Source organism: Scomber japonicus, chromosome 16, assembly GCF_027409825.1.
Source record: "Scomber japonicus isolate fScoJap1 chromosome 16, fScoJap1.pri, whole genome shotgun sequence".
Lineage (NCBI taxonomy): Eukaryota > Metazoa > Chordata > Actinopteri > Scombriformes > Scombridae > Scomber > Scomber japonicus.
In genome coordinates this window covers 18,898,489-18,908,556 of record NC_070593.1, presented here as the reverse complement: position 1 = coordinate 18,908,556, position 10,068 = coordinate 18,898,489, and the positions used below count along the sequence as shown (strand labels likewise).

Genomic DNA, 10,068 nt, shown 5'->3' with positions numbered 1-10,068 from the left:
TGCCTGGATTGTTATCAAACTTCTACAGTAGTACAAATAGGGTCTTTACTCATAAATTGATGCATTGGAAAGTTTGTAAGTACACCAGGAGTTTATCAAAATAACACTTACCTGATGGCTTTTACTCTGCTGCTACTGCAAAAGCTGTAAACATTGTCGAAATCTCATGTGGTCCCGCACAGAGCACATCTATTGCCGGAAGAGACTAGTAGTAAGAAGGAGCAAGAAGCAGAGTACAGCAGAAGACATCAACGTAGAAGGATAGGACTACATGCCATACAGTTGTATCTCTCTCTCTCTCTATGTATATAGAGAGATAGATATGTGCCCTGTGTGACCAAATTAAAAAAAGGGCAGAGGGGGTGTAGACGTAATGGTGCATATGACTATAGGTCAAAATTACGCCGAACCATCGCTTTAAGTGCAGGGCACTCATTTTTCCAGTGTCCTTCGTGCCAGGGATTACAAATATGTTAAGAAAACAGATTTTCTCCTAGGCTGACGCTCACAGTTACGTAAAACACCCCCCTCCCCATTACCTTTAATAGGGGAAGACCCAGAACCAGTGTCATCTGGTACATTGTCAGTAAATGTAGTCTTATGTGTCAGAATATATTTGTCAACCAGAACAGCAGCATCATGAGGAGTTTTAGGGTGTCTTTCATTTATGAAAGTGGCAATGCTACGAGGCACACAGTTCTTAAGCTGTTCAAGAATCACCAAATTACACAACTCCTCAAACGTTTTAACACGTGCTGACATACACCATTGATGAAATTGAGTCTCAAGACCATGAACAAACTCAACATGTGTCAGAGCATCTTGTCTCTTGAAGTTCCTAAAGTGCTGCCTGCCTGCCTGCCTCAGGAACCAACTCATAAACTCTCAAAACTGCAGCCTTAACCTTGTCATACTTGACACAATCTGAGTGAGAGAGCAGCAATAGGCCTCTTGAGCCTTACTAGAGAACACACATTGGAGGAGGAGAGTGCGTTATTCATCCTGTACTCAGCAACCCTCTCAAACAGAGAGAAGAGGTCTGTATCCGCTTCTGTGAAGTGTGGGACCAAACGGAAATGAGTTCCAACATCAAATTCATATTCACATTTTCTTTTGAATTGACCCCTCAATATGACCATATATTTCACAAAAACGTAACACCACTGCAGACGATATGAGAGAAGCGACATGGGAGAAAATTGCTGCCCGAGTCAATGCTTCAGTTTGAATGTACTTCTCTATTGACTTAACATACCTCACTACTTTAAACTGTGCCTCAGTCTATGCATGGAACACACGCCCCCAGTGAATGTTATTCGAACCGTCTCCAGCCAATCACAGTGCAGAGCGTAACAGACCGCCGCTGTTTGAATGCTCTGCGGAAACAACTTCGCAACCGACCGGAGGAAACAACCGCTAGCACAATGCAGTTACCTTGCTAATTGTGTAATTAAAGCCGGCGGAATTCAAACAGTTAACCGTCTCAGAAGAGTTGAACGGTAATTTTAAGTTGTGTGACAGTTTTGTTTTTGAGCGAGGCGTGTTGGCTAACGCTGGCTAGCTAACTGCATTGCTAAAGAAGCATGAGGCTCACTATTAGGAAGGCTCTCCTTGTGTAACGTTAGCTCGGTCAGGTCGGTTAAGACACTCCTTGGAGCTGAGTAGCTTTTTAGCTTGATAAACGCATTTTGTGTGTCGTTAAAATATACGTGATGATGAGTTAGACGCGTCGAGAAAGTGAACAGTTAGAAAGTGTCCGCTTACTAACATTAGCTCTAGGCCGAACGACAAGCAGCGTTTATTTTAAAGTAACGTTACGAGGTTAAAAAAAAAAAAAAAACATGGAGAGAAATGTGATGCGTTTGGTGGCTGTGCAACAGCTCCGAACAGCGCACGGAATAAAGACAAAGAACTGGAACAAAAACAAAGGAGCCAGCTGCAAGTCAACATCAAGCAACTCGGTAAGTTAAAAACTATTAGATAACAGTGTCTGGTTTGAGTTATTTTATTTACAATGACTGAAATGTTGGACTTCTGGTTATGGATGAACACGAATCAGCAAGTATCACCCATGGACATACTATTGTTTAGGCAATTGAATGTAATTTGCATACTACTGAAAGCATACCCCCACTGTTGAGAGCCATTTGTTCACTAGCTGTTGTCGCCCATGTCAGTCACTGCAGATGCTTTGTTTGGCTGTTCCTGTAATTATTCACACCATAAACTTGAAAGTCAAGTCCAACAAGACACAAAAAGGCCAACGTTTTCTCGTAAATCTTGGATAGAAATTTGCTGTGCTGTTGTTGGACATTTTGCCAGTATGGACTTTTCAGGAGCACAATAACATCTGTAAAATAACCTAACTGAACCTAGTGGAAGTCAATTTGAAAGTAACTCTTGTTTTCTAATTGGCTCACAGGACACTCATTCAACTTCTCTATATTTGGTCATGACCTAAAATACCACAAACCTCAGCTCAACTGACTGAAGAAATCAAGTACTGAAATGAAGAAATTCTAACATATTCAAGATGATAAGAGAGACACTGTTGAGGTTAACATAATATGTCTCGAACATAGGAATGTTTGGCAGCCATCAAACTGGCTGATCAAGGGAAATGGAAACTTGTGCAGTGTGTGTCTATAAAAAGCGTTTCTCTGACTCAAGTTATTTAAATCAATATGATTAAAAAACAGTGCATTTAAAACTTTGGCAAATATATGAAGGCTGTGATGCTGCTGATAAGTTATTAGTGACTTGACGGATGATTTAATTAGTGGGGGGGAAGAAATCTTATTTTTTTATTGTTTGATTGTCCCCCCAGGCTAAGGTCTTCGGAGTTCCTTTGGAGAACTTACCATACTATAATATGGAATGCGGGGACGTGCCAAGGCAAGTCAACATGCTCATTCATTTGTACTTGATGATTACATGTGGGAAGTTGTTTCTTGTTTTTGTACATTATCAGCTGACTTTTCACTGTCTTTTCTAGATTTCTGGTTGACGCATGTATGAAATTGCTTGCACATGTTGACACGGAGGGCCTGTTCAGAAAATCTGGCTCTGTCGTTCGTCTGAAAGCGCTCAGGGTGAGTGATGGCCGAAGCTGACTTTGCTTTCACTCAGAGATCCTGACCATGGGAATTGTCTAACACAACAGAGCTGTGTTTTGTCTGACCAGGCAAAGCTGGATGCGGGTGAGGAGTGCCTGTCAGGTGCACTTCCCTGTGATGTAGCTGGTTTAGTGAAGCAGTTCTTCAGGGAGCTGCCAGAACCAGTGCTACCCGCAGAGCTGCAGGAGGCCTTCCTCAAGGCCCAGCAGCTCCCCACTGAGGAGGAGAGGACCTCTGCCACTATGCTGCTGTCTTGTGTACTGCCCGACAGAAACCTTAACGTCCTGCATCACTTTTTTGACTTCCTTTACAATGTGTCTAAGAGGTACCATAATTATAATTAAATTAATTTATAGTTACATTTAAGATCATTTTCTCTCATGATAATTTACACTCCTACATCTAACATTAAAGATGGATTTTTGTCAGTCTTTTACTTTTGGCTTCATATACTGCTGTTTTTCTTTTTCTTTTCCTGCAGGAGTGCAGAGAATAAGATGGATAGCAGTAACTTGTCTGTAATCTTGGCTCCCAATCTCCTTCACTCTGGAGACGGTACAGAGAAGATGAACGCCAACACAGAGAAACGCCTCAAACTACAGGCAGCTGTAGTACACTGCTTCATAGAGAATGCCCACAACTTTGGTATGATTTTCACCCGTCATTCATCTCACTGTTTGTCAGAGTTGTTTCTTCTTTTTCTTTTTTCCTTTTTTTAAATTGTATCTTTATTTGGAGTGGACAGGTAAATACACTCGCATGGCAACATGAGTAGAAATAAAAACAAATGTCTTTCCAGTTTTGTTTGTTTCGAGTCCAGAAAAAAGCACATCACCAACCATCCAGGCATATGAGTCCAAAGAAAGAATAGTCATGGATCGTGGATCAGATTTCGTTTGTCCTTTGTAGTGTCCACTCTCCTCTAATAACTTTAAATTTCACAGCAATTGTGATAGAGTAACATCAGTGGATACACATTATCCTCTTAAGGACAATACTGACAATTTGCCCAGGATAAACGGAGCCAGATGAGGCTCACATGCTCACTTAGAGAGAACTCTGATACAACTTAGTTGTTTCTTTTTTTGTCACTAAATGGTTGACTTTGTCTGTGTATGACAGGTGTGTTACCACAGTTCCTTCTAGAGAAGGTTCCAGCCATGATGGGCTGTGAGGCAGGGATTTTGTCCCCTACTCATGATGAATTCAAGGAGCTGGACTTAAACTCGGGGATGAAGAGGAGACACAGATGCAGCTTCGGAGGTAAGAAATAATCAGAGATGTAAGTTCTTAGTGAAAGCTGCAATGAACAGTTTTGGGCAAGTTGGTCACAAGGACACAGGAATTTGAAATGATAAAATTACTCACTTTCACCACAAAGTAATCCACTTTGAATATATCACACTATTGGAATCCATTGTAGACATTGTGAGTTAAAGCTGACTTACATTGTCAAATTTTCATGAGACTAAAACCTTTTTTTAACTTCCTACAGGGGAGATTATGTGATTGATTGATTTTGTGCATATATTACTTTAACCCACAGCAACGTTAATTCAGGAATAAGTAGCAGTACAAGGACTTTACTTTGTTGAATTGGGAATTTATAACATTTTAAGGGAGGGAGAGAAGACTTTCTTATTAGCACGCAGCAAAGATTTAAATCTCTTAAAGGCTGTCCACACTGAGAACGATAACTATAAAGACAACTATGAATGTAAAAGTTTTAAATGTCGTTCTAATTCGAATGGATGGAGGAGTCCACACCACAACTATAACGATAACAATGGAGAAGAATGATATCGTTGGAATCACTTTCAGAGTGATTTGATGAATGATAAAAACACTGACTGTCAATCAAAATCCTTTATTTATTTTAATGAGGCTTTGCTCCTCTCTCACCACGGACTGACACGCTGTAAATTGGAGCAGGATGACTACTATTATTATTTACGATTATTTAGATAGGTCCTCTTTATTACACAAATGCTGGAACTTTGTTCTCTATTATAATGTAAAAAAACAACAAAGTTAGCAGATCTGTGTTCCTACTGTGTGCCACTACTGCAGCGGTGTACTTTTGCACACCATTTGCTGTGGCTCAATTTGGTCTGTAAGTACTGAAATATCACAGCAACTAGTGTTTGAAATACTTCTGATCAACACAATGAACCAGTAGCTACCCACCTCTGAACCATTTTGCTTTTCTTTTTATTTATGTCTCTGTACAACATACTACAGTAGTAAGCTGCAGCTCATCAATAATTCATCAAGCTGCAGACACTGCTGGAGCAGGCAGTGCGGGCTTGACACCGCTGTTTACAGGACGTTATCGTTCTCGGTGTGGACGCTCACATCGTTGTCGTTATAGTTCTCAGTGTGGACGGCCCTTTACTGGCCAGATAAATTCTAGTGGCACTGAAAATATTTACTGATGCTGCACAGGTTTTTGTTTATATACTCAAGTAGAACTTGTGACCTGCCAAGGGACTGCAGATGTAAATTAGCTTTGAGCTAACTCTGGTACAATACATCAAATGGCAATGTTTATGTTTAATATTGTACATGGTCACTTTACAAATAAATAATAATAATAATAATAATTATTATTATAAAGACAACAACAAAAAAACAGAGCCCTGCATTGTGGTTTTAAAGGACTCCTGTGATTCTAAAGCAGATCTTGTCAGAAAGTACAGTTGTAAATGCTTTGGTCTATCTCACATTTCAGATATGGTCAATGGTGCTCTGAATAAAATAAAAACTAATAGAACACCCACAAAAGCCACCCAAACAGACAGTCTTGGTACGTACTCTGGTCAGACGAGGTTATGTTGCTTGTCATATAGCATGACCATTCGCATTGCATATGAAACAATGAGCTTCCTGTTCTTCAAACAGAAATCAAACTCTTTATTGCAACTCAAATTAAAATTTCCAATTGGCTTCTTTTGATTCACGGTTTGCTGGATAATTAATAAATGCCATCTAAATAATATGCCTGTCTTCATTTGCTTTTATTTTCTTTGCCTGTCTGCCTGTCATTTGCATGGATTGACCACCACACATTTCAGTGCTTTGGTTCAGAATCATCTCCAAAAAATAAGTGAAATCACAATACATTAATTCTTTTGTGATTTTTGGCAGTCTTTTCTTCTGCAACTCCTGTGATTGCAACACCAACCTCCAAGCGAAAACTTACTTTGGAATCTGGTCACTCTTTTGGATTCTCAAACAAGAAACGTAAATCTGTCAAAAAGAACCTTGGGATAGAATTACTTCCCAATTCTCTGTTCAGTGGGACCACCACTCCTGGATCAGGTAATCATGATTGTTTGATCAAACAGGGATGAACTATTTTGCCGCCTCTAAACTTTGTGGTTAAGTTTTGGTGTTTTTTCCCATTTTTATATTTTCTAGCTTACAGTGCTTCAGGGGTCTTGGACTCTTCCCAGAATACTTTGTCCTCAGCAGGGAAGTCTAGAAGGCAATCAGCTACTTCTGTAAGAAGGAAGAGCCGAAGACTTAGCAGCAGACATGTGGTCAACAGGTATGCACCTTCTTGGTCTTCCACGTATCATTCAAAAAGTAATTTAAACTAAGTGAAGGAATAAAATGTACCGAGCCATACAGCCATGTATTTTCCATTCATCCTGTGTTTGGTCTTCAGTAAATTCACTTGAAGAGAGAGAAGAGTTTGTAAAATATTAACCTCGGAGCTGCAAGTCTTTCTCGGCTTATTTCACATTGCTGACTGTTTGAATTTATATCCCTTTTCAGGGTTGAATCTGGAAGAGCTGGCTGTTTTTCTCCTAAAGTCAGCAAAAAAGAAGCCCCACGCAAGTCTCTGCGCTTGCGTTTTAGCCTGGGGAAGAGCAGCAAAGAAGCTGTAAGTGTGGTTGCCCGATAAACTTCACATTTCACTTCTGTGGTTTACAGAAACGGTGAAAGATGGTATTAATCAAGTACATTCAGGCATCATCTACTATTAATTGTATTAAAATCACATAGTATATTTGCACATGGGGTGTGGTGTTGGGGTAAATTGTTGCACAGCAGCACTTTTTATTGTGTGACATTCTAAGTTTACTTTTAACACATTTTTTAACTAATGCATGCATAGTTCTAAAAAGGACCTGCATTGTTTTTTCACTACCTTTTTTACATTTGAAATGTTAAAAAATAAATTGTGCTCTTACCTGGATTGTCAAAGCCATAAGATATTTCTTATGCCCGGTTTACATTGTTTTACTGTGTTAAGCACTCAGGTGAAAGAATGCTAGTATATACCAGATGGTATATAAATGAAATATATTGTATCCTGTCTTTTTTTTGGTACGTTGGTTGAAAGTTTTATGGTGCATAACTTTTTAATGCTCTATAGTTACATGTATACTCTTGACTTAATAAAAAGTTGCTGACCAACAAATCCAATATCTGGTTTCTTCTGAGTGATTTTTATCACCCTCTGAAGAACTAACCACAAAAGTCATGAAATTAACATATTAATGTGACATTTTGGGTAACATCTGTGGGGTCCTTTTTAACAAAAATAATACTGAGGCTTAACCCTCTTTTAAGTTTCTTTCATCTTTCATTTCTCATTCCATGCTGGTGATAAAGGGATCTGAGTCCATTGGCTGGCGACTTGCCACTCAAGACAGCACCACCAGTTTTCGTTTCACCAAAGAGAAAGAGTTCAGCCCGTCAGTTCTGCCTAGAAACACTGAATCCAAGAGTGAGTAAAAGTTGGGGGGAAAAAATCTAAATGTCTTCTAAGCACTTTTCTTTTTATATTTCATTGTAATTTTACAAATTTTAATAAATGCTGCTCTCCACTTTTCTAGATTCTAAGTACATCAGCAAGTCTGAAGACAACCTGTTGACCCCCCAGTGTGCCTCAAATGCCCACCGGACCTCATGGAGCGGGGACACTCCTGTAGGAGCTCAGGGTTTTAGTGGAGGATCCTTTACAGATACACCCATGAACATGTGCCTAAAGAACAACTATGTGTCTGAGCCTGCCATCGTCATATCGAAGCCCCCAGCGGTGTCCATCCTCCCCATGAAGCTGTGTTGTGCTTCCAGTGCCGAGAGCCTGGAGAGTGAGAGTTCAGTCGCTGAAGCCCCGAGCCAAAACAGACCCACCCTGTTGAAAATCAAGAGTGCCTTAACAGAATTAGGCAGTGATGTTGTACAGGACTCCTCCTGTGGAGCAACCTTGACAAAACCATCAGACAGCATCCTCTTCCCTCCACCAGAGACTCCTGCAGCCAAAGTTCTGTCTCTGGACACAGACGCATCCAGCGGCCCAACTCAACAAAGCTTTCTGGCTAAAGAACAGAACATTACATTTGGACAGATTGAAATAGCCGCTTTGTCTCCTTTGCATATTGATAGTGTACTTTTTGAGTCTGATGTGTATTGCAGTACTGCAGTAAGGGTTGATGAAGGTTCTTTCTGTGCTGCTGCTGCCATCAATAACCATGAGAGCTCCATGGTAGAAGAAAGTGAGGAGGCAGACCAAGTAAACTGCAGCAGGTTGATTGATGCTCTGGACATCCAAAGTCCCGCTCATTTCAAACGGGGTCTTCCCTCTGGGCTGCAATCCACTCCCTACAAGCCAGGTCTTGAACTCAACCATGCGCATGGCACACCTTCTAGAGCTGGTACTACAACCAGTATGGTACATGAAGATCACGAATCTTCCTCAGAGATCGGTACCAAAGTCCAAAACCAGAAATCGCTCTCATCAGTCAGCCTGGATACCCAAAAGACCAGAGTGGCCGACCACATCCAACACTTCAACAGCCTCACCCTTCACTCTCCCAGAGGCTCCAAGGCCCACAACATCAGGTCACCGCTCAGGTTCCAGCGCACCCCTGTCAGTCACACTGTCCGTAGGATGAACTCTCTTATGGGAGAGAACAGGAGACCCACTCGACATCTGGAACTCAGCGCCAGCTGTCACAATGGTCAGGTGGTGAAGGCGGTGAGCCTGGAGAGCGGCATCTCCCCTCACCCTCAGCTTCAACCCCACCAGGGAGAGACACGAGTGGGACGGTCCAACAGCAATTGTCCCATGAAGAAACCACCTCCAGTCCCTCCCAAAAAGTCAAGCACCCTGGCCCGCAGATCTATGACCTTTGCTCTAGGTGATGTGACCAACAAGGTCCAACCTAAGACCAAAGTGGACTCTGATCTGTCAGGAAATCAGAAGCCTTGTGTGCAGCAGGTAGCAGTAAAGGACATGAACCATTACAGAGGTTCCCCAAGAAACCCTCTCAACCAAGTACAACTGCTGTCTGCTACCAAGCCTGTAGATTTATAGTTGATACTCTTTATGCCTTATCGTTCCCTCCTTACTATGCAGGTCTCTGTCTGATAAAACTACATGTCATTAAACATTCCAGTTCATCTGTATTGCAGGGGTTTTAATTTATTTTTAGCTCTGGTAGGTGCTGTTTGTGTGGCGTTAGGGCCTCGGTGGGAGATGTTCATATGCCTTACTCTAGTAAGACAAGTTTAGATGTTATGAAAACATTTCAGCCTAAAAGATTATATGTTAAGTAGTGTTTATGTTGTAGTGTGCAGGACAAATTATGTGAAATGTGATTGATGGTATGACTGGAAATGTTTAGATCAAGTCTTATGCTTTAATTTATGCATTTTATAGCTAATCATTAGGTAGATTTGTTTTTTAAACGGTTTACTGAAGTTAAAGGTGGATTTTCTACAGTAATACAGAATATTTTCTTACAGTTTTTGTCATGTGCAGAAAGTAAAAAAAAAGCACCTTTTGGTGGAATTCATGAGGGGAAAAAAAAGCCAAACAGTATTGATCAAATCATCTGTCTATTGCAGTCTGTTAATTTCAAAACCATCAACCAGTAAAATGCTTTGCTGTGTGAACTGCTTCAGAAAAATAAAACCAAACAACATATAAACGTTT

The 10,068-nt window shown here is 40.7% G+C and overlaps 1 protein-coding gene across 2 annotated transcripts; it reads left to right on the top strand.

Annotated features, from left to right (window-relative positions):
- Positions 1–3,598: 3,598 nt before the first annotated feature.
- Positions 3,599–9,610, top strand: LOC128375384 (rho GTPase-activating protein 11A-like). Of its 2 annotated transcripts, none has more exons than XM_053335728.1 (8): positions 3,599–3,761; positions 4,239–4,379; positions 5,848–5,922; positions 6,264–6,437; positions 6,537–6,666; positions 6,897–7,005; positions 7,740–7,854; positions 7,964–9,610. In XM_053335728.1, the coding sequence occupies exons 1-8, from the start codon at positions 3,614–3,616 to the stop codon at positions 9,445–9,447; spliced, it is 2,376 nt and encodes a 791-aa protein (XP_053191703.1). In that variant the 5' UTR covers positions 3,599–3,613; the 3' UTR covers positions 9,448–9,610. The 2 variants fall into 2 exon arrangements, with proteins under 2 accessions (XP_053191703.1, XP_053191701.1); XM_053335726.1 differs by having other exon boundaries at positions 7,698–7,854.
- The last annotated feature ends 458 nt before the right edge of the window (positions 9,611–10,068 follow it).

Coding starts and splice junctions, on each gene's coding strand:
- LOC128375384 (XM_053335726.1), top strand. CDS start 3,614: ATGGATAGCAGTAACTTGTCTGTAATCTTGGCTCCCAATCTCCTTCAC. Junction 5,923..6,263: donor CACCCAAACAGACAGTCTTG/GTACGTACTCTG, acceptor GATTTTTGGCAG/TCTTTTCTTCTGCAACTCCT. Junction 6,438..6,536: donor GACCACCACTCCTGGATCAG/GTAATCATGATT, acceptor TATATTTTCTAG/CTTACAGTGCTTCAGGGGTC.